Source organism: Nanorana parkeri, unplaced genomic scaffold (genome assembly GCF_000935625.1).
Source record: "Nanorana parkeri isolate BGI_ZX_2015 unplaced genomic scaffold, ASM93562v1 scaffold1324, whole genome shotgun sequence".
NCBI classification, from domain to species: domain Eukaryota; kingdom Metazoa; phylum Chordata; class Amphibia; order Anura; family Dicroglossidae; genus Nanorana; species Nanorana parkeri.
The window spans coordinates 92076-116832 of NW_017307592.1; the positions used below are offsets into that span (position 1 = coordinate 92076).

Genomic DNA, 24757 nt, shown 5'->3' on the forward strand with positions numbered 1-24757 from the left:
GGGGGTGCGACAGTCAGTTTCCTACGACAGGGAAGCTGGGGGTGCGACAGTCAGTTTCCTACGACAGGGAAGCTGGGGGTGCGACAGTCAGTTTCCTACGACAGGGAAGCTGGGGGTGCGACAGTCAGTTTCCTACGACAGGGAAGCTGGGGGTGCGACAGTCAGTTTCCTACGACAGGGAAGCTGGGGGTGCGACAGTCAGTTTCCTACGACAGGGAAGCTGGGGGTGCGACAGTCAGTTTCCTACGACAGGGAAGCTGGGGGTGCGACAGTCAGTTTCCTACGACAGGGAAGCTCCTGCTGGGGATGCAGCAGAGAGCAGCATATAGAGAGCAGCTCAGCAGTGCTGTAGCAGGAATCTTAATTGAAAAAAAAAAAGGCACGCCGAGAGTAGACGTTATCCTGGGTTTGCAGTTCCAATCCTCCTGTAGGGGGCAGTATAACCCAGCCGTGCAAGATTTCCTGTGCCCCGCAATAGGCAGTTTTGTGATTGATAGAACTGGGGAATTTTAAACACAACGGCAATTCTGACAAAATCCCATTTAACATAAAAAAAAAAAAGACTTCAGACTTTCCCGCAGGCTCTGCCACCAGAACACACAGACAGGGCCTCTTACCTGATGGCGCATGAAGTGCTGCTGGAAGGCGTTGCCGTTTTTGAACACCTTCAGACAGTAGACGCACAGGAGGTACCGAGTATCTTCGTGGTTAAGCCGGAAGTGAGTGTCCACCTCTGCGTAGATGGAGGAGCGGTATGAACAAACCTGGAAGACACGAGGAGAGGAACGGGAGAAGAATGTCAGGAGGAAATTACAGAATTCATTGCTTTAGATACATTTTTGATAGAAACAAGCCAACTGCAAATATCAGCATGTTCTATAAAGCATGTTTCTATGTATATTACATGAGTATATGTGCACACGAGAGCAGCCATGATTGCTCATTGAATATGCAGCCTCTGCTGTATAATGGTTGTGCCTTGCTGATCCATATTTTAGAGATCATGGAGCCCCTGTATGCCGCTGCACCGGGGTCCCTCCGACAGCAGGCCTGAATGCAGCCAACACGTTTCAAGGTTTTGAAGTCTATTGTGCCCGGAGTTGAACTTTAATCTCACGGGTTTTACTCCTTCTCTACTGTATCTAAAACAAGGTTTTGGCTGGAGATCCACGTTCCTTCCAAGCACACAGACTGACCTGGCACACATAGGGCATCTCCCCCGGTTTGTGAGTGTCCTTCATATGTTGCAAGAACAGGGGTTCGCTGTCAAAGGCCCATTCACAAATCTTGCACTTTGCTGCAAAAACAAAAAAAAAATGAAAACGTCAGTGACTCAATCAGCAGCAGGACGACTCCGCTGCAATCTGCAACCAACCCCAACAAGATGGAGCGGTTGATGTTCAGGCGGTCGCGCTTGTTACTCACTGGTGGACTCATAGGAGCTGTGCACGTTTTCCAGATGGCACTGCAGCTGGAAGGGCGTTGAGAACTGGCGATAGCAGTGCTGGCACGTGGTGTGCCCATCCACCTCTCCGTTCTGCTGGTCCAGCTCCACGTGGTGCTTCATGTGATTCATGAACCTTCGGGAAAGTAAACGGAATTCTGGTTACTTATAGGGTTAGAATTTAACCTGTCGCCTTAAAGCTGAAGTGTAACGTATGCATATAAGTAGGTTATATAGTCTAAAGCCTTGGTTCTCAACTGGTGGGTCGTGACCCAAAAGTGGGTCGCGACCCCATGTTAAGTGGGTCCACCGCATGCCTTCCACTTTCATAAGCGAGAGGCTCTTCTGCCTCCCCCTAGCGCAGCAGTGTCGGTTCTTGTGCCAAGCAGCCATTCAAAATATACTGCCCAGGGCGTTGCATTCATTTGAATAGTACACCAAACACACTTCCCACCCACAGTTCGTACGGCCGCACCAGAACGCGCAGCACCCTAATAACGTGTGTTCCATTGCAGTGCAGACATTGCAGACTTGGGTCGCAACTTAATGACCAAGGACAAATGTGGGTCCCGAGGTTACACAGGTTGAGAACCACTGGTCTAAAGGAATGCTGGGGATGTGTTCTTTTATATAATGGTCAGTGACAAAATGATTGATGGCAGAGCAGCTAATAACTGTGGGAGGCGGGTCAATGACAGGATGGATCAGGAGGAGAGGAGACTGATAATGATTGAAGATCAGATAGGAAAAGGTGGGCTCGATATAGCTGCTGCAGCTTTAAAGGGTCATATCGCGGCGATGTACATTTGCAGTGAATGGAGAGTAACCTGATTCAACACAGGAGAGGACTTGCTACAAGTGTAGGGGACCAAAAAAAGGTAAGGATGGAGTTCAGCTGAAAAAGGAGAAACCCGCTCCCACCCTTCACTAGGCACCATTCCCTGGATCAGAATATTCAACTCCAATAACTATCCCTATGAAGAACACCACTTTTAAAAACAGCAAGTACCTCCATGCTGCAGAAGATTTACATGAAAATATTGCCCACTACACTTCCTCCTATGGGGGTGACTACAATGCTTTGCGAGGTCCCCCTGGAACCCTGGCTGTAGCCACCCGTACATGAGTGCTACGGACCAGGGATACAACCACACAGCTAAAAGGGAGCCAGAGATGCCTAGTCTCACAGCTCATGGTCTCAGTCCCAGTCCTTGTCTCTACCTGCACAGTTAAAGGGGAGCCAAGGATGCCCAGTCTCAAAGCTCATGGACTCAGCCCCAGTCCTTGTCTCTACCTGCACAGTTAAAGGGGAGCCAAGGATGCCCAGTCTCAAAGCTCATGGACTCAGCCCCAGTCCTTGTCTCTACCTGCACAGTTAAAGGGGAGCCAAGGATGCCCAGTCTCACAGCTCATGGACTCAGCCCCAGTCCTTGTCTCTACCTGCACAGTTAAAGGGGAGCCAAGGATGCCCAGTCTCACAGCTCATGGACTCAGCCCCAGTCCTTGTCTCTACCTGCACAGTTAAAGGGGAGCCAAGGATGCCCAGTCTCACAGCTCATGGACTCAGCCCCAGTCCTTGTCTCTACCTGCACAGTTAAAGGGGAGCCAAGGATGCCCAGTCTCACAGCTCATGGACTCGGCCCCAGTCCTTGTCTCAACCCGCAGTTAAAGGATACTGGGAATGTGCAATCTTATAGCTCTTCATTTAAGTCCCTAGACTAGCTCTTTTCTCTGCTGGGGACAACCTGCGAAGGCAGTCCCTTTTTCCGGGGTGGGGGGGAAGGTGCACATTTGCACTAGGAAGAAGAGGGTTTTGTGCTTCAATTTGTTTTCACAAAGGGTTTAGATGTTTTATACAAGGGCAGCAAACAACTAAATCGATGAGAACTGTGCTGTCAAACCAGTAAAAAAAGCACCAACGTATGCCAAAGGCAAGGCGCTAACAATATGGATGTTGCGTGTGATCTAGGCATTTGTTGTGCCTACCTGATGTTGTTCTTTAGTCTCTTGTTGCAGTGTGGACAGCGGAAGGTCGTGGCCATTTTGGGCATGCCTTGCATCTGGTAAGTCTGACCGACGTCCCGGCCGTAGTAGAAGTCGTCCACCAGCATGATGAGCTTGCCCTGCATGGGGTCATCCGCGGCATTCTCCTGGGTCTTGCCGGATTGAGAGGTCATGCCGCCGGGAGTTGTGGCGGTCGCAGGCTTGTCTGGGGTGGAGGAGTTCGTCCCTTGCGGAACCATCTGAGATTCCAAGGTGCCCTTTTTAGAGAAGTCCACGAGGTCGGGGCAGCAGTACTAAACAAGGAGAATGAGATAGATGAAGTCTGTGATCATTCTGTCAGAGCCCCAGAGCCAATAAAAGATAACCATGTGTCCAAATAGAGAGGGAGAGGAGACAACACCGGCGCTGACTTCGGTAGTCACTTCTAGGCCATGTTCTCATACAAATTAACATGGCAGCCGCTAAGGTGCACATACATTTCGTCTCGGTATGTCATGTTTGGCAGGTTGTGCCAGGCATACCCACTGAAGTCAATGGGATCACACCACAACCATGTGCCAAATGCTTTGAATTAGCAATGCACCGATACCAGTTTTTCGGTATCTAGTACTGATATTTTGCTTTCGGTACTGGCCGATACTAAGTACCGATACCAGTGCTTCCGCTGGCATAGAGTCGGCTTCCCGTGTAATCAGGAAGCCGGGCAATGGGTAATGACATGCTGCCCATCTTCAGACTGCCTCCATGTTGTTTGGTCGGCTTGATTGTGATTGGTTGGGAAAGCTGCTTCTCAGCCAATCAGCATCAAGCCGGCTTCCCAGCCAATCAGGAAGTCAGCTCATTACTCGCCGCCCAGCTTCCTGATTGCACGGCAAGCTGGCTCTATGTTGCCCTATGGCACTGCCAGTCAGAGGCAATCTTCCTCTGGCAATCAGGAAGCTGGGCAGCGAGTAATGACACGCCACCAGACTGGCCACCTTCCCGACCAATCAGCAAGGAGTCGGCTGTTCGGCCGGCTCCATGCTGATTGGCCGGGAAGCCGGCTCACAACTCGCAGCCCAGCTTCTTGATCGCACGGGAAGCTGGCTCTATGTTCCCCTACTGCTGGTCGAAGGCAATCTTACGGAAGTTCCGGTATTGGGAAAGGTATGGGAGCATTTGTGCGAGTACGAGTACCCGCCTAAATACTCGGTATCGGCACAGATACTAGTATCGGTGCATTCCTACTTTGAATGAAAAGTCCCCCATTGGGGGATAAAAAACCCAAAATGACAGGCATTCAGGAGGGACAGTGCTGGACTTACACACATATGCCCTCGAAGGGCTTCCACAATGCGGAAGGAAGTGTGACATCTTGGGCAGTTCCTTCTGACATTATCCAAGCTTTTCATCGGGGTCACAGAAGGGGATGCTGCTGTGATTGAAAGACAGAGAGAGAAAGAAAGACAAAAAAGGTCACAGGTTTCTCAGCAGGCCCGCTTGGACCTAAGGCAGCCTATAATATCTTACACACAGACCTACCTGTCACCCCGAGGGGCTCGATCTGGATGTCCTTCTGCACTGTGCCCAAGCTGGGGCTTGTGCCGGTTTTGCCCACGGTACTGGAGAAGATGAGCTGGGTGGAATTATGGGTGGTGGTCTGGCTGCCGCTCATAGCATTGACGAACTTTACCATGTCGTTGGTCTCACCGGTGCTCTTCACAGCCACAAAGCTGGCAATGCTCACTGTGCGGAATAACAAGGGAGACATTTCATGAGTGGGCACCCCGGTAGCTGTACTCAGTGACCATTGCACTTAGACGCAAGCTGTAGTATTTACCCTCATAACTAGGGATGTCCCGATACAGGGCATTTTGACTAGTACTTGTCAAAATGCCCCGATACAAAGCGGCGTTGCTTGCGCTATTTTTCTAAAACTTTACCTTCAAGCTGCTGTGCGGGAGAGCAGCGGCGAGTCAGCGCTGGTCCGGTGGGAGGAACTCCAGATGGGGGTCTTAATTTAGGTGGTCGGCGACTGCACAGAGGACCCCGACACCTCTTGGCAGTCGCCGGCCAGCTAAATAAAGACCCCACCTGGAGCTCCTCCCACCGGACCATCACTGATGTACCTCTGCTCTCCCGCACAGCGCCGACTAAGACCTCCCCTGCAAGGCACCAGCCATCATCGAACAGTAAGTGAGGGCCTGGGGTGAAGTGGAACACGAAGAATCTATTGCCTGCAGTGTATTGGGAATGTGTACTGTATATGTACTACATATAGAGTACACTGCAGCAATAGATCTACAATTATCCCCTGCTAATATGAATGGGTTAAATGATCCCTATGTAGCCCTATACTATGGATCATTTCACCCATTCATGTTAGCGGAGGATAATTGTAAATCTATTGCTGCAGTGTACTGTATATGTAGTACATATACAGTACACATTCCCAATACACTGCAGGCAATAGATTTACAATGATCCTCGGCTAATATTAATAGGTTAAATGATCCATAGTACAACTACATGTTATGTACCATTATGTTCTAGGGATCATTTAACCTATTCATGTTAGCTGAGGATAATTGTAAATCTATTGCTGCAGTGTACTCTATATGTAGAGTGATTTTATTGTTTACACTGGGGCCATATAGAGCCTATCACATACTGTTTTATTATATATGTTCGTTTATTTGATCATTTCACTATAATATTTTACATTTCTTTGAGATATTGATTACACTTGATTTTAAGGATTTTTCACTTAAATATCACCCTTTAGCGCTGCACATTTAGCACCTCATCAGTTCGACCCTAGGGTCCATAGCGCAGCAGCTTCTAAACTGTACTCGCCCACAAGCGCAGATTTTACATTTTCCTATTCCATAAGGGATCGAAGTGAAACTGAGTGAGGGAAGCTGGGACAGGGCTGGCTGTAAATCTATTGCTACAGTGTACTGTATATGTAGTACATATATACAGCACACACCTCCACTACACTCCAGCAATAGATTTACAATTCTCCACTGCTAACATGAATAGGTTAAATCATGATCCATAGTACAGAACATGTAGTTGCACTATTGATCATTTAACCTATTCATGTTAGCAGGACAGAATTGTAAATCTATTGCTGCAGTGTATTGGGAATGTGTACTGTATCTATGTACTACATATAGAAAACAATACAGCAATAGAGTTAAAATTCTGTCCTGCTAACATGGATAGGTTAAATCATGATCCATAGTACAACTACATGTTATGTACTATTATGTAATATGGATCACGAATTAACCTATTCATGTTAGCAGGGTAGAATTGTATCTCTATTACTGCAGTGTACTGGAAGTGTGTACCAGGTTAAATGATCCACAGCACGCACTTCCAGTACACTGCAAAATCTGGAGCAGCTGTGCATGGCAACCAATCAGCTTCTCTCTTTCATTTTCAAATCTTATCTGAACAAACTGAAGAGAAGCTGATTGGTTGCTGTGCTCCAGATTTGTTCTGCTCCAGTTTTCATAGATTCCCCCATAGATGTTTCCAATGCTCATTGCTCACGCCCTCAAACCTCTGATAGAGAACGTGCACTGATCACATCACCGGAATCTCAGGGTAATGTTTCTGTAGAAGGCATAGTAGCAGCTGTCAATCAAAACCAGGAGGAGGAGCTTGGAATGCAGTGCTAGTCAGCTGTCTGCCAAGGAGTGTCAGCACTAGTTCTGGCCCACAGAACATATACAAAGCTGGCTGCGTAGGGGCTCCAGGGGAACCCTGAAAGGCAGCATAGCCAACCTTTAGCAGGAAGATGCTGACACAGAGCTTGGAATGCTGTGTTTGCAGAAATGGCAGTCTGCACACAAAAGGGGGACAAGCAAGCCAGGAAGTAAAGGAGGTGTGCTGCTAGAGTCCCCCCCCCCCATAAAGGTTTGCAGACAAAAATCAGACAAAGGCTGAATGTGCCATCGATGAACTTGCAGATTTGTTTCCTGGCGTGCAGGAGCCGATCTGTGCCCTGAACTCCCACCATGATAAACTCTTAAGGATAAAGATCTGTCTGTAGGTTCCCCTCGGCAAGCACTGCTTTCGGTTTCCCAGCCCGTCCTCTCTATTAGGGATGCACCGATACCAAGTATTTGGGTGAGTACTCATACTTTCCCAAATGCGCCGATACCTTCCCCGATACGGGAACTTCCGGTCAGAGGACAATTTTGTCTGACCGGCAGTGGCACAGGAGAACATGAAGCCGGCTTCCTGGGCAATCAGAAAGCCGGGTGGGAAGTAATAACCCGCCTCCTGATTGGCTGGGAAGCCGGCTTCCTGGCCAACGAGCCGGCGCAACAGCCTCCCAGCATGGAGCCAGCTTCCCGGCAAATCAGGAAGCCGGGAGATGGGTCGTTACGCCGGGAGATGGGTCGTTACTCGCCGCTTGGCTTCCTGATGGGCCGGGAAGCCGGTTTCTCAACCCATTACAAATTGAGCCGGCCAAACAACATGGAGCTGGCTTCCCGGCCAATCAGGAAACCGGGCAGCATGTCATTCTATGCCACCCGGCTTCCTGACTGCCCAGGAAGCCGGCTCCATGCCAGCAAACCCATCGGTATCAGCGAGTACCGAAAGCAAAATATCAGAACTCATAATCAATACCGAAAAGACGGTATCGGTGCATCCCTACTCTCTTTGCACATAAATCAGTCAGGTGACTTATAGTTTTGTTTTCTCCTTACCTAGTTTAGGATTGGTGATGGGATTATTCTGGTTCTGTGGGATGGTCAGCGTCTGCATCGGCTGCTGCATTGTGATCTGACGGATGGGCTGGCTGGGCGCCAGTGTGGTCGATGTGCTGGAGATCGTCTTGCTGACCTGCGTTTGAGACTGAGACACCGGGCTCCTTATTGTCAGAGTGGCCGGGATGACTGTGGTATAAGTGTTGGTAGCTGGACGCTGGACTGTGGATGCTGGTCGGACTTGGGTCATTTGTGAGAAGACCTGGGGGACGCCCATTCCTTGTTTCATGAACTGAGTTCCTGGGGCTGGGGGTAAAAAAAAAAACCAGTAGCATGATTTACGATGAGCCTCTCCTGGCGCATGCGTTTCTGTCTAGGTATGCGTGTTCCTTACAATATTCTTACCTGGTACGATCGTGATGGGCCTGACTGTCTGTCCCTGCTGAACGTTCAGGACGATCCCCACCTGGTTCATTGTCCCCACCTGGTTCATTGTGTTTACCGTGTTCTGCACCGGTCGGACGTTCCTGACTGGAAAACCCTGCAAGAAAAAGAAACCAATGGAGAGTGAGATTAATGGAGACCTGTCATGAGGCAAGTTACTAGGCATGTGAGAAGTAGTGGAGGGAGCCAGAAGCAGCATTTTCTCTGAGAGGCGCAAGTATTTGAGGCCTAGGTAAAGCTTTATGTTAACATTTTAAAGTGACGTATAAAGAGCCACTAAACAAAACCTAAAGCCGCGATAAAAGCCGCCATCTCTTCCCCCACCTGTGCCGTTATGAAGATGGGCTGTGCCGTCACTGAATTGTTGGTGGCGTGGTTGGCGTTCTGCATGACTTGCATGGGTCGCAGCATGGGCTGGGTCATCATAGTGCCAATGCCAGGTGTGGTATTCTGGGTCAGGATGAGAGGCTGGCTGTTGGACTGCACGATTGGCGTTGAACCTATCAAAGAGAAAACAGAGAGGGTTTCTTCCTACATAGCTCCTCTAACTTCATTATTAATTCCAACCAGTACAAATTTTCTTTTTACATATACAAGGATTTCATTGTGACCTATACAATCATTCTCCTGCAGTCACTTCCTGCCTACACTCCAGTGATGACTGTATGGCACTTTTTAGTAGGGATGCACGGATACTGTTTTTTGGTATCGAGTAGGAATACCGATATTTTGTTTTCGGTACTCGCCGATACAGAGTACCGGTACCATGATTATCAGGAAGTCAAGCGGCCGATCATGACCCGTCGCCCGGCTTCCCGATAGCCTGTGTTCTAGTGAAAGAACACCTGGCTTCCTGACCGTTTAGGCTTCCTGATTGATTATCAACAAGTGAAGCTGACTTCCTAGCCAATCAGGAAGCCGTGCGGCATGTCACGACCCGCCTCCCCGATTGGCTAGTAAGCCAACTTCACTTGTTCCTAGGCAGCCTGGCTACCTGGCCAATCAGGAAACCGGGAGGCGAGTCATAACCCACCTCCTGGCTTCCTGATTGGAAAGGAAGCTGGCTCCTCTGACCGGAAGTTCCGGTATCAGAGCATTTGGCGAGTACTCGCCCAAATACTCGGAATCGGCACCGATATCGATGCGCCCCTACTTTTTAGGCTGGGTTACCTGATGGTGACAACAATGGATCATGCCTGTGTAATGTGTGTTGTTACAGACAGGTAGTGGGTACTGGGAGAGCGGTCACCCTATAACAGGAAGTGCCTGAACAACAAGCTTCATGGCAGGCTCGTACAAAGAAAAAGGATTAACTCGTCACAGAATAACGGGTTAGCAGTGGTCAATTCAGGGATCCGGGCAAGCCAGTTAGTTGCATGAAAAAAATAATTTTATTGAAAAAGACATATAAGATAACACATTTGACTAACTATTCCACCGTAAAAAAGTTAAAAAATACAGACAATCATAAATTTGATGTGGATCGATCCTCATTTGTATTCAACATTAATTTCACCGTAAGGGGTAAATAACCGATGCAATTTCAGCGTCGCTACTTATCCCTTCGTGGAATAGCCCATACACATACCGACTAGCCTAGGCTGTATGGACTAAAAACGTATCCCAGGGATCGGGCAATCAAAAGGAAAGATTTTCTTATAGTTTCATTTTGTGAATGGAAAGAAAGGATCAAAGCAGATCTGAGATGGTAACCTTGGTAACCTTGTATTAAACATTTCGCCCCGCAGAGGAGATTTTGATAAGATTCTCCAACAGCGGGAGAAGATGTGGATCTACCGATTAAACACGATGTTACCTATAGGGTTAAACAACGAATGCAATCTTAACGTCTTTTTATAAGATAGTATGTTCAACCTAATATACCGATAGATCCACATACTTCTGAAATTAATCCACATATAGGTGGTTAAGCTGCCCTGACAAGTATGTACATGTCGTCATATGATAGGATGTAATCAAAAGAGAGAAATCTTTGTATATGCAGGGCCGTGTGGGAAACACTCTCCATATATGCAAATTTTAATCGTATGTTGTCCAATGAAACCAGTAAATGGTTTTCCACCTGAAGGAAGGGGAATTATCCTTCACAATCTAAACTAATGATTAAAAAGGAAGAAAGAGGCGTGACCTAACTGTTTAAAAAGCAGTTCCCCCAACCTCAGAGTACGTCCTGACGAATCCCCGCATTGTAGGAGCGGCGAAACGCGTCGACAGACAGCGACCAGACATATAACTATCATGCCACAAGTGGATGTACGATCCTGATGCCAGGGAACTCTGCTATATTTTCAATCGGGGTTCTCAGCGACGGACAGACTATACCTAGAACATCTAGGAGACGATCCAAAGACCCATTAAGTGGAAATATCCCTCAGATCTATTATCTGGGATTAGATAGCAACAATCATCCCCTGGAGGAAATAACAAGGCATCTACACATGTAAATGGACTACTGGACCCCACAGGAAGGAAAAAATCTTCAAATCGCCCGGACTATAAGAAAACTTCAGTAAACGTGAGTGACAAAAAATCCTTTATTTATGTCCGTTAAGGACGGTGTCTGAATACCACTCTGAAGTGAAGTCTTACACCCTCTACACTCAAAATTCAAATACCACTGAGAGAGAGAAGGTTAAAGTCAGGCGCTACATTGAAGATAGTCCTGTCATAGTCTGTCCATGGGAACCCCCCGGTCTGAGCAGATAATTCGATTATATTTCGGCGTTCCCACTACGATATTCCAAGGCTAAGGAGGAGGAAGGGGTTAATTGCACACACGGCTAGATTCAAGCCAATACCAAATCAAGGAAGACTTAACCTCACAGCTAAACATCTAATCAAAGGAATCTTTAAAGAAAAACAAATTGATAGAAGGAAAAGAATTGAAAGCAAACCGAAAATATATTCCATCAAACTAGAAGATGGCTGCATAGGATTAACCTAATCAACAAGTACCACCGTCTGAGTACATTATATCATTTCATTGTAAGCGGATGAAGCCAAGGTTACCATCTCAGATCTGCTTTGATCCTTTCTTTCCATTCACAAAATGAAATTATAAGAAAATCTTTCCTTTTGATTGCCCGATCCCTGGGATACGTTTTTAGTCCATACAGCCTAGGCTAGTCGGTATGTGTATGGGCTATTCCACGAAGGGATAAGTAGCGACGCTGAAATTGCATCGGTTATTTACCCCTTACGGTGAAATTAATGTTGAATACAAATGAGGATCGATCCACATCAAATTTATGATTGTCTGTATTTTTTAACTTTTTTATGGTGGGATAATTAGTCAAATGTGTTATCTTATATGTCTTTTTCAATAAAATTATTTTTTTCATGCAACTAACTGGCTTGTCCGGATCCCTGAATTGACCACTGCTAACCCGTTATTCTGTGACGAGTTAATCCTTTTTCTTTGTACGAATCAATATGGTCACGGATCGGACCACATAAGCAATTGTGCAAATACAAGGAGGGTGATTATAATCAGTCGGATCTCCAGGTAGGAACAAAACCCGTTTCTAACGTCATGGCAGGCTCACCAGAGATTGTTTTAATGAGATCTCTAGATTTATGAAGATTGAAAATTACTTTTAAAACAACAATCATGTTAAAGAGGTTTAGTGATCGCGCTTACATCTTCTTTAATGACCATTATGAGCACTGGCACATAGGGGGGTGGACACTTACTCTCATCTTGGGCAGAGGTTGAAGCCATCTACAGTGTACATCAAAGGAGAATTACCATAGGTACTTCCAGATTGCAGGATGTTAATTTAAACTAATTAAAGAAGCATGACCACAACCTCAAATTTGTAGTGGAATCCCCAGGGGACCTAACGCATTTAGCACTTGGTCCAGCTCTCATCCATGCTGTGGTTACTGAGCTAGCGTGGTCAACAGCACGCAGCCCCCCCGCGCGCGTTCGACCACACTGATGAGATGAATATCCAATAAGGTCTGAGTGACAATGCTGGTCTCTGACAGCAGAAGTGCGCTTTCACTAGAGTGGGAGGGGTCAGTGTGGACCATCCGTTGATACATGGGGAGGAAAGGAGCCAGTAGCCACGGTGCTATCACTCATCACAGGAGAGGAAGGGGGTCAACTTTGATCACAACACAACCCACTAGATAGTACACAGAGAAGAGAGGGTGGGAGGTGGTTACAGAGTTGTGCTGTAGCTTCCTTATAGGAACGGGGAATAAATTGGGCTTCAGCATGGGGTGGAGGTGACAGCCAGCACAAAAATGTGCTTTCCTTGCACAACATAGCCACGGATCAGAAGGGACTATGTGCTACATGTACTTGGTCCCCTGGGGAATTCAACAACAAATTTGTGAGCTGTAGTGATCATTCTTCTGCCAAGTTCCCCCAAAAAAGCTGTAGTCAGTCATAATCTCTCATTCAAAACACACCTCTACAGCATCATTCAGTAACATGCTTTTCACTTCAGGATCACCTCCAGCACTGGACAGGGGCCTCAGCTGTGGCAAACAAGCCCCCCCCCCCCCCGTCCTAAGAGATCCCCTTCGGACTCATCACTTTGCAGGTTTCCAGAAGGCTACTCACCGCTGTTGTTGGCGAACAAAGTCAGCAACGTTTTCTTGGTGTTATCTGTGTTCTGGGTGATGGTGTTGGTCACAGTGGCGGCCGTAGTGTACTGGGTGCCCAGCGTTTGAGCGACGACAGGAAGGGCTGCTGTGACTGGCTGGATGTTGAGGGACACTGAAAGGAGAGATGGCAGATCACACATTGGCCTAAAACTCAACATTATGTTACAAGATCTTTGCACTAAAGGGCAGCAACCATGGCAACCAAACATCAATTTCCTAAAATCAGTAATTGTAATTGGTTGCCATGAAAGTAATCATTTGGATGTTTTAATATAACTGCACAGACGTGCAATGGGAATTGTAGCAGTCTATAGGTGCCGATGTGAGCGGGATTCTGGCAGGTGTGACAAAGCAGCCATGGTCACAGATGATGTCATGGTGGGAGGGATAGACCGGGAGTCTCCTGGCCTGTCAATCAAGTTAGGTAGTGAGAGTTGGCAAAGTGAGATGCCCAGGTTCTTCCACTACAACAAGTGTGAAGTATTAACACCGACATTAAAACTGCGCTACAATGGAGAAGTTACGCAGCCAGGGGAAGGAGAGGGCACAGCGGCCACCAGTCTTACACCCAGGATGTTGGCCACACTGAGCCCTGGAAATGCTGCATCTTAAGACTGAGCAGTGGCTAATGCTTTGGTTGCAAAAGAAAGCATGGGGTATGGCTTCACTTGTATTGCAACAGGAGCAAAAGCAGGAGGCCTGACCCAAGGTGAGAGTATGTAGTAGTGAGCCTCGCGCTGAGCCAAGGTGAGAGTGTGTAATAAGTGAGCCTCGAGCTGAGCCAAGGCGAGAGTATGTAGTAAGTGAGCCTCGAGCTGAGCCAAGGCGAGAGTATGTCGTAAGTGAGCCTTGAGCTGAGCCAAGGCGAGAGTGTGTAGTAAGTGAGCCTCGAGCTGAGCCAAGGCGAGAATATGTAGTAGTGTTCCTTCAGCTGAGCCAAGGTGAGAGTGTGTAGTAAGTGAGCCTCGAACTGAGCCAAGGTGAGAGTATGTAGTAGTGAGCCTCGAGCTGAGCCAAGGCAAGTGCGTAGTAAGTGAGCCTCGAACTGAGCCAAGGTGAGAGTGTGTAGTAAGTGAGCCTCGAACTGAGCCAAGGCGAGAATATGTAGTAGTGGTCCTCCAGCTGAGCCAAGGCGAGAGTGTGTAGTAAGTGAGCCTCGAGCTGTGCCAAGGCGAGAGTGTGTAGTAAGTTAGCCTTGAGCTGAGCCAAGGTGAGAGTGGGTAGTAAGTGAGCCTCGAGCTGTGCCAAGGTGAGAGTGGGTAGTAAGTGAGCCTTGAGCTGTGCCAAGGTGAGAGTATGTAGTAGTGAGCCTCGAGCTGAGCCAAGGTGAGAGTGGGTAGTAAGTGAGCCTCGAACTGAGCCAAGGTGAGAGCATGTAGTGAGTGAGCCTTGAGCCGAGCCAAGGTGAGAGCATGTAGAGAGTGAGCCAAGGTGAGAGCGTGTAGTGAGTGAGCCTCGAGCCGAGCCAAGGTGAGAGCATGTAGTGAGTGAGCCTTGAGCCGAGCCAAGGTGAGAGCATGTAGTGAGTGAGCCTTGGGCAGTTGTGTTGTGCTGGAGTTTGCACAAATAATTGGCCATCACATAAATTGGAGCCACAGTTTAGAGGCATGGCAACTATATGCAGCTGAGACCTCTGCTTTTATTAGAATCGGGACTTTGCTTGCCGCTCTCTTGCAGACTTGGTCAAGCTGCATGCTTTTAACTACTGATATTCTTTATATTATCCAGGCAAGTGAGTCACACAGCACTCTACAGGGTTAAAAATGTGCCCCAGGTGAATGCACAACACATATAAAAGGAACCATTTTGCCTGAGTAAAGTAATTCCCACATGCTTGGGATTCCGCACTCCCTAGCTGTGTATAAGAGAGGGTGACAACAGCAACAACCCTTCTGCAGACTCCCCCTACTGCCCAGTCTCCTTCCTGTTCTCCAGGCTGCTGGTAAACATCAAGTTATCACCTTCTATAAGCCCAGTGAAATCCCGGTCATTTACACCCGCCAGCTTACACAGGGCAGCCGTTCCCACTGCAAGCCTGGCACGTGGCAACTCTGAACCAATAAACATCGATTCCCTGGCGCTGTGTGATCAGAGATGGGAGAGGTACCTGTGCTGGTCTTGTCCAAGTAGCCATAATCCTCGACCACCGAGTCTTCTATCACATCGCTGATCTTCTGCCATGGCTCCAGCTCCTCCTCCTCACACTCCATAAACAGATCCGTGTCCATCTTGCTGAGGGCAGAAACAGAAAACAAAAAGTTAATCCATTTGTAAAGCCGATCAATCTCTTTTTTTTTTTTGCTGCCTTTGTCCGTTAACTACTCCACCAAAAGTTGTATTATCTGTTCAATAAGTGCAAAATTACCTGGTGATCATGCCAGAAATCCAAGTTGTCAACTACCAGTGCCTGTACTCTGACAGTTGTGTCTAAATTACATTGTTCCCAGGTTTCTCTGTAGACTACAGACCCCCCCCCATGTTATGGAGATTAGGAGAGGGAATGTGTTCTGTAGCCTGTCCTAGGGCGACAACATTGCTCCTCTATATATAAAGTGCGGAGAGTGAAGGATGTCACAGGAAGTGTGTTACCAGCAGGACCACCAGGTGACAATCAAGGGAAAAAAACCCACAAAAACTGAAGGTAAATGGTAGTTGGCAACTCCGGGCAAAATGATTTTCATTTAAATAGCCGCAAAGATGTAAATCCACTTTGTCTGCACCAATGCCTTTGCAAACTGATAAACTGCATTGTATAAGCAGCAGGGACATCATCAGGAACCTAAGGAACAGATGGGAAACCTCCAATGGAGACTATTTTTGGTGAACCTGTTGGCCACCAGGGATTTCCTCTCACATCCTGATGTGGCTCTCAGACAGGAAGTGAAGGGAAATCTCACTGTTGGGACAGGGGTTATATAACCCTCCTGTACTCTCTTTCCAAAAGTTAAAAAAAAAAAATTGGGGCATTAGTTCGACTTTAACATGATCCTGACCTAGCCACAAATTCTTCTAAGCCACGGCTGGACAAATCCAAGGAACCAAGTAGCCAAGGCTCCAGAAAATGACAACCGTCTCCTAACTTTAGTTCTTGGCAATGGAGCTGGCACCTAAAAAAAAAATCAAACAGACTTGCTCCTGAACTTTATATCGTTGTGTCTATCCCTGTTCTAAGGTATCAACAGTGCAGGGGTGGGCAATCAATTTTCTCCAGGGGGGAAGTCACAAAGGAAACTGGGACAGCTGTAGAGGGCCGAACCGATTAACGGACAGCACAATGCACCAACCGTACGTTACCATTTATTTAAATGCCACTGCAAACGCAGCTCCGGGTCGCAACGTGATGGACTGTGCTGCAACACGTGGTACTGCAACACGGTGCATTGCAGCGTGGCTGAAAAAAGTAGCGCATACAACGCACGTGCCACACTACAATGCAAGGTAGGTGTGTTGCACGGTACCATGCGTCAGTGGTTGCTAGGTGGGAAACTACACATGCCAAACCCCACACATACTATTTTAAGTTGTTTTGTCCACGGGCGGAACAGCAGAAGAAGAGATGGAGGAGGACCTCTGACAGCACTGGCTGCTAGAACGCCACTGAATCAAAGAGGAACGCGGCTCGAACGCAGACCGATCACTGACCTGCAGTCGATGCACTGGCCTTGGAGGATGGTACATCCACTCTCAGCCAGCCATAACGGAGCACAGGTCGGTGAGCCGGGCAGCTGCAGGGGCCCGGATACGGCTAGTGGGTCGTAAAATGCCCAGGTCTGATGTCGTGTTGCTCTACATGAGGCCTTGACTTCTGCCCAAGGCACAATTTAGTCCCACCCTTGTTGGCTCTAAGCTCCACCTCTGTCAATTGAAAGAGCCCAAGTGCCCACCTAGGTTTTGGTATTTAAACATCTGAAGGTGGGTGAGGCATCTCGAAGAGGCAGAGGTTCTCCATTTAGCAAAGCAATGACCCCAAGAGCTGTGTATGGGTGTAATATGAAGAACCCGAAAGCCAGCTAAAGGCTAGACCTCAAACCAACTGAGAATCTGGGTCAAGAAATGAAAACCCAGGAAATCTAAGATGAAGCAAAAGAATGGGTAGCAAATGTCACCGTCGAGCTATGTAGGCCAAAAACCTTTCCAAGGCCTACAGCTGTAACCAAAAGGTGGTTCTACCAATGACGGACTTCACAGTGATGTAGGATAGCTCAACCAACCCAAGCCTAAAGGACCTGCCTTGCCAAGTGTACCCCTTTTTACATAGTACTGATCAACAGATGACCCAGTGCAGGGTCCATGGCATATGGCGGGCCAAACTCTTGTTCTTTACATGCAGCTTTTCCATTAGGGCTTGTGGAGATCAGGCCATACCTGTTAAGTACCCTGCAGTCCCACTGGCTGCGACAAGGACTGGTAAAGTCCAGAGCTCCTGCATTGGGTTGCCTGTTGGTCTGAGGGATCTACAAGGGTCTATACTTGGTATGGGGAAGTTGTATATAGCTGACCTTCAAAGCTGAAGTTTAATCCGCCTATATGTTCCCATCCCTGCTTCATCCCTACCCGTAATAAGATGGTAATGCTGTTCTTAAAACTTCATGTTTTCATCACATATTATATTATAGACCCAGCGGCATGATCACTCGGTCTTTGTGCTTCTAAGTAATGTAGGCATATCATGTCTGGTGGAAGAGGATGGCAGGGTGCTGAAAACATCACAGCACCACTCTCAAGAGCACCTCAACCCTGATGCAAGCAGTGGGACGGCTCTTTGGGGGAGTTATGCAAATATCATAATACCTTGATGGGTGTCAGTGTGGATGTTCCTAGGCAGGCTGAATTTGCACGCAGACCTCTCTACAGACCACCCACATGTGATGCTGAGCCTCCATGGTTCAAAAAACTAAAACCCAATGAATGAAAGGGGTGGGCCAGGGACAGTCATGCTGGGTAGGAAAACAGATGACGCTGGATGTCCTCCAGCCAGGAAATGAGGCGGGTTCTATCTGACGGCCTGCAGCTTCTAATGCACATTGCGAGACGGCCGCAGTGTAATCAGAGGAAGCTATTTGAGTCCACGGGAGGAACCGGTACAACTGAGCAAGACTGAAGGGAAGTCAGCTGTAGATATAATGTATAAAACAAACACAAATCTCAATTAAATACATTTAAACTCCAAGTTGCAACTCTACAAAATGTAGAAAAGTCCCAGGGGGTGAATACTTTTGCAAAGCGCTATCCAATCCCTCCACTGGCTCCCAATTGCCCAACTAATAAAATTCAAAATACTAACAACGTACAGAGCCATCTACAACGCCGCACCAAACCTACATCACCGACCTCATCTCAAAAAAAATCACCCAAACCGTCCTCTCAAGACCTCCTGCTCTCTAATGAGTTCCTCCCATGCTCACCTGCAGGACTTCTCCAGAGTGTCCACCATCCTTTGGAACGCCCTACCCCAATCTGTCCGCTCATCTCCTACGCTGCCCACCTTTAGGCGATCCTTAAAAGCCCTTTTATTCAGAGTAGCCAATCCCACCTCAACATCACTCCCCTTTTACTTCTTCCAATAACTCAATCTAAACAATGATGACCTTTTGTATCACTTGCCCCTCCTACTAGATTGTAGGCTCTCATGAGCAGGGCCCTCCGCACCCTACTGTACTGAAATTGTATTGTAACTGTACTGTCTTCCATTTTGTAAAGCGCTGCGCAAATTGGTGGCTCTATATAAATCCCGACTAGTAATAATTTTTAAAAAAAAGCACTACAAAGCGTGTTAAATTGCGGCCAATGCTCTAAAACTTGTAAATTAATAATTTTTTACCAAAATTTTTATGCATGGTGCTGAAACTACCGTTATAGTTTAGTAAATTGAGGCATTTGTATTCTATATGCAGTATGTACGGATATGGTGGCTGAGTTGGTTTGAATAAGTAGGTGCTCCCTCACTCCCTTTATTTTTACCAAGTGACACAAACGTGACCGCAGAATGACCAAGTGGCCCATCAAATCTACCAATTGTTTTTCCCCCCCCTCTTTGTACCTGACTATGTTCATCCCAAGCATTGCTAAATTTGTTTCCACTCTTTGGTAAAATAATACTAAGGTTACCTTTTTCTCATATCTCTATAGGTTGAACTTGATGGACTTGTGTCTTTTTTCAACATGACATACTATGGAACTATGTAGCTTAACCAGTTGCCGTCCGCCCATAGTAAAAATATGGGTGGATGCTTTCCAGCGGGTAGATGTACATTTACGTGATTTTTTTCATGCGGGCGCAAGCAGGATTCTGCTGGGAATCTACACAGCTGTTACATGCAAGCGTTCGGCGGGCTCTACAGATCTGTGCTTCATCAGCTTCTTTGGGGGTCCCAAGGTGACATTAGGCGTTATATATATCATATATTAGCCATCACATGGGGGGCTTATTAGTCCCCTATGTGATATCATAAAAGAGGACCTGTTTTAAGTGTAAAAAATATAATAATATAAACAGGAAACAGGAAATCAGCAGAAGTACAGAAAGACAGGGAACTAGTTGAAGATCATCCAGCAACTAAGGATATGGCAGGCTGGTTTAAATAGGCCAATCTATTAGAGGGAAGAGCATCATTTCCTGTGTGACCGTTGGCGCGTGTACGTCCGCTGTGTGCGCATGCGCACTAGCGCATGATTCCTAGTTACACGGAAATATGATAGCATAAAGAGGACCTGTTTTAAGTGTAAAAAAAATAATAATATAATATATATATGTATATATATTAAAGAAAAAAAAAATAAGTCCCCATGTGAATGCACATATAAACGTAAATACGTGTCGGGTGCGCCTACGTGCGAAAACAACGATTATGCCACACAATTTTAGGGTCATTAAATCACTGATGGCACTAAATTGATGAGCGCTAAAAGCTTTTAAAGCGTCGCCTATGGCCAATTTTTAGGCATGGTAGGTTTTTTTTGCGATTTTGCGGGCGCATTTAATTTTGAGGTTCAACATGTTTGGTGTCTATTTACCCGACGTGACCCCGTCTTTAATATTTCACCCAAAAATTGGATAATGGTAAATTAATTATAACAAAAAGTAGGGAAAATTTGTTTTTTTAAAACTATATAATGAAAAAAACCTAACACCCCAGTGGTGGTTAAATACCGCCAAAAGAAAGCTCTATCTGTGCCCCCAAAAAAGGTATAAATGTTAATTTCAGTACAGCGTTGCATGACGGAATAAATGTCAAAGTACTGCAGCTCTGAATACTGAAAAATGGCCAGGACAGGAAGGGGGTGTAACACCCCGGTCAACAAATGGTTAATAACTCACAGATATAGTACAGTGCACCATGACAGGAAAGGACAGAAACCCAACCCTTGAGACCAATAGCTTGGATGATGGCCCGCCCAAGCCATGGTGGAGCAAGAAGCCAGTGTACCCTTTCAGGGACCATATAAGATGAAACAAAAGGGATCAGTCTTCTTAAAAATGAAGACTCTCAAAGTCCAATTCACATGTAGGCTATAGAGGAAAGTTTCCTTCTCAGCCCAACAGGCTGGGATCTGTCCTGAGGATCTTCCAAAAGAAGTGAAGGAAGGACTACCCTAGTTCCAGAGGTGGATTCCTAAGCCAAAAAAAAAAAACAAGGACAACCTGGTCCACTGTGCCAAACAAATCAGTCTGTACAGGAACCTGATTGACTTCTCCCACAACAGGATGTTGACTTGTAGAGGTCTGGAGGGACACCCTTGAATAAGGCTACTAGCAGGTCCAAGACTTTCATTAAAAAGCAGAGTCTTAGACTGGAGGGCTCAACTCTGAGATTGGAGAGTCCTAAGCTTCTCCCGTGGACAAACACCCTGAACCAAGTCCATGACTAGACCTAAAAACTCTAAAAATGAATTTGCTCCAATGCAGATTTCTGAAGCTGTAACACCTGGACAGTCAGAGCCACGTACAGAGCCTGCTCCGACTGTCCCCTCAACAGGAGGCAGTTTCCCACAATGTGGATGCCAGGAGAGCGCAGGAGGGCTAGAAATGGGGTCAGCAACTTGGTTAACAGAGGTGCAGATGATAGCCCAGGGTACCCAAAGCAAAAAATAGAAAATTATGTGCTAGAAAGATGGAACATGCAGGTACGAGTCTTAATGTCCCTTTTGAAGGATGGAGATGACAGACCTGGTAGATTATATGCTGAATTTCTGAACTCAAAAGAAGATGGACCAGATGTCCCATATGGGTTTGGGGCCAGGGAACAGGTTAAAGCAGAATCCTTGAGACTGTTCTGCCACAGGAACTAAAACAATGACACCTTGGTCCAGAAGATCCAAGGCGCCTTGATGGACATCTGCTATTTTGTACAGACACAGTTTGGAGGTGAGAAACTGGGGAAGGAAGCCTCGAGATGCCACCTCCTGCACAAGCTGTCCAAGTGTCCACAAAGGAAAGTCAGGAAATCACCAGCACTTAGTAGTAAAGATAAATATGTCCCTTTTATTGGACAGAAAGCGCCACAGACATCCAAATAAACGGACGTTTCGGGGCCGCGCAGGGTCCCTTCCTCAAGGCAAAAAGTCTCACATCTTTCTGCCTTGCGGAAGGGACCCTGCGTGGCCCCGAAACCTCCGTTTATTTGGATGTCTGTGACGCTTTCTGTCCAATAAAAAGGGACATATTTATCTTTACTACTAAGTGCTGGTGATTTCCTGACTTTCCTGTGTTTGCACGGCGCCATCCGTGGTAATTCATCACTGCGAGCACCACTTTTTTCTTATCTGGCCGGGACTGCTGTGAGGAGTGCGGAGGGTCTCTCCATCTACTTACCAGTGTCCACAAAGGCTTATCTTCATGCAGAACAATGCTTGTTGAAGGATTTGTCAGAATCCTTTGTTGAATGAAAGAGACCATCCTTAATTACAAGAAGGCAAAAGATTTGGTAGTCTGTTCCTTAGGCTTCTTCTGCGGAGGAAGAAAGGTTCTCTTGCAACCAGTAGTGTCCTTGATTATGCCATTTTAAAAGGCACAGTCAAGCTGAGGGAAGGAACAGGATCCACCATCAAGGCTTCTTCTGCGGAGGAAGAAAGGTTCTCTTGCAGCCAGTAGTGTCCTTGATTATGGCATTTTAAAGGGCACAGTCAAGCTGAGGGAAGGAATAGGATGCACCATCAAGAACAAGGCTCTAGAAATGGCTTCCAGCCGCTTACCAGTTGGGCGTTTAAAGACACATGTATCCTCTACCGTAAGGGTAGGCAACCTAGGCACTCCAGCTGTTGCGGAACAAGTCCCATGAGGCATTGCAAGACTGACAGGCACAGGCATGAGTCCCAGAGCCATGATGGTATTTGTTGTTTCAGCACAGCTGAAGTGCCAAGGTTGCCTACCCCTGCTCGAACAAAATAGTAGTCACTTTGTTAAGGTGGGGCACTGCTGGATCCACAATTTTTACAAAATCCTCTCCAAACAGATACAAGGCTCATAAGCTTTCGGGGAGAACAAACAACTTGTCAGGGTGTTTCCAACCTCCATAGAGAGTTAGAACAGCGGGTGCCACGGAAATGTCTTCGCTCTAAAAGACCCAAGACTGGAAACAGTGCTGGTAAAACCAACAGGCTGAAACTCTAGTTTTGAGGGCTTTGCACCACTTCGCTAACGGCCTCTTTAAATTTGGAAGTTATAGAAGACTGCGACTCCTCCGGGATAAGCTCATCTAGCAAAGACTGCAGCAGCTCAGAATCCGGCAGTCCTTTTGGCTGATAGAGCTGATAAGAAAGCGTTAAGACCGGATACAGAATCTGCAAATGAGGGACGCTTGAGGCTGAATTGGGCCACAATTTACCTTGCATGACTGTAGTAAAACCCTAAAATGAAAGGGCAGAAGAACTGGCCACATCCGACAGAGCTAAAGAGGACTCAGATGACAGAATTTGCTGTAGAAGCAGAGAGCAACATGATTCCCAGCTGAAGACATTGAGACCACCAAGTAGGGGCTGCTGCAAGCAGCTTCAGACCGGTTGGTACGGTGTAAGCCGGGGGCAACTGTTGCAGCAGGACTGTCCAGTCCACCACCCCCCATCAAGAATCAGGCAAGTGGTGAACGTATGGTGGTAAGGCAGTTTGGGGTTCAAGGCTTGAGAAAAGGCCTCAGGTTCACATGAAGTCCAAAGAGTTGAAGGTTGGATGGCCAGAGGTGACCAAAGTCAGGCATGAGACAAGGCCCCAGGTATACATGAAGTCCAAAGAGTTGAAGGTTGGATGGCCAGAGGTGACCAAAGTCCTCATAGGTTTGATCTGAAAATCAAAGTCCTAGAAAAGAGAGCGTGGACATGACACCCCCCCACCCCCCTGAAGGACGTCAGCGCTCAGTCCCATAGTGGAAACTGCCAGTTTGCAGGAATTCAAGGGCATCCATTGTAAATGAAGTAGCTCCTGATGGTTGACCTGACCAGCCTACTCATGAAGTTAGTCTTTAGGGCAAGCGTTGAAGCAATACCGGCTGTTCTGGCAACCAGTTATCCGCAGGGCATTTTCCAGGTCCACAGCCACAGTCAGGAAAGCATGTGCCCAAAAGTCACTTCCAGGCTTTTTGTGTCCCTCAAAGGACGAGAATTATATTTGAGATTACATGACCCCCAACCCAACTATGGCTTCTATAAATGGGGAGCTTACATTACGTCAGCCAATCAAATCACTTCAATTTCTTTCTCTGCATTACAATCGTGCAGTTCCATTCCCTAATGGCCATCCTGCTTGCCACACCCATATCAGCATGCTCCGCCCCTGTGACATCAAGGGCCTACCCAAATGATCCATTCAATTTAAACCCAATCAGGTCCTCACACTATACAATTGCTAATAAATCTAAAAGGAAACGAAGCAATCAAATGGTAGCGTGCGTAGCCAGCTCTATGACCAAACTGGGCAGGGCTTGGAGGCCACTTTGCATGAACAGACTCCACCCATGACTGTCTGTACAACCCTCCTCCTTCATAACTCCGCCTCTCCACACATGCAGCTTCCCAAGAGACTGCAGTGGTGCAGATTAAGGATATAAAATGATTTTTCTTCCTCACTGGCCAGAGATGGTTACAATGTGCCTGCATATTCGGATATATACCACCTCAATGCGGTCATTGTAAATGATACACGTGGGTGAGACTCTCTAAATGCAAAAACTTCAGACTCAGAAACAAGGAGTCTCACATGACCAGGAAGCTCATAATTCTGGGACAGTCAACGGACGGAAGGCCCGTATTCCCTCAATCTTTGCGTTTGGTTGGACTGTCCCTTTAACACAAAAAAAAAAAGTCACAAGTGCAACAAAATCTAGCTCCTCCCCTTCCTTCTCCGAAACGTGTTAGCAGAAACAAACTCTCCCTTTCAACATCAGGAAAAGGAATGAAATCCCTAACAAAACCCAAAATCATAAAGCCACGTGAACCATTAAAAACAACTCACTCCATGAGCGGTTTATCTTGTAACAAAGTTTAAAAAAAAACATATTTAAAATTAAATTATCATTATTTGCATTGC

The 24757-nt window shown here is 46.9% G+C and overlaps 1 protein-coding gene across 1 annotated transcript in view; it reads right to left on the minus strand.

Moving 5' to 3' along the window:
* POGZ (pogo transposable element with ZNF domain) overlaps positions 1-24757 on the minus strand; it is a 36082-nt gene that overhangs the window by 8603 nt on the left and 2722 nt on the right. Inside the window, exons 3-13 of the mRNA XM_018569337.1 lie at positions 15347-15471; positions 13196-13351; positions 8926-9101; positions 8563-8698; positions 8158-8463; positions 4970-5173; positions 4753-4862; positions 3431-3741; positions 1426-1580; positions 1197-1297; positions 618-764 (exon numbers count right to left, since the gene is read on the minus strand). Of these exons, the coding sequence (XP_018424839.1) occupies positions 618-764; positions 1197-1297; positions 1426-1580; positions 3431-3741; positions 4753-4862; positions 4970-5173; positions 8158-8463; positions 8563-8698; positions 8926-9101; positions 13196-13351; positions 15347-15467 (1923 nt within the window). The 5' untranslated portion in view covers positions 15468-15471. The remainder of the gene's footprint in view (positions 1-617; positions 765-1196; positions 1298-1425; positions 1581-3430; positions 3742-4752; positions 4863-4969; positions 5174-8157; positions 8464-8562; positions 8699-8925; positions 9102-13195; positions 13352-15346; positions 15472-24757) is intronic.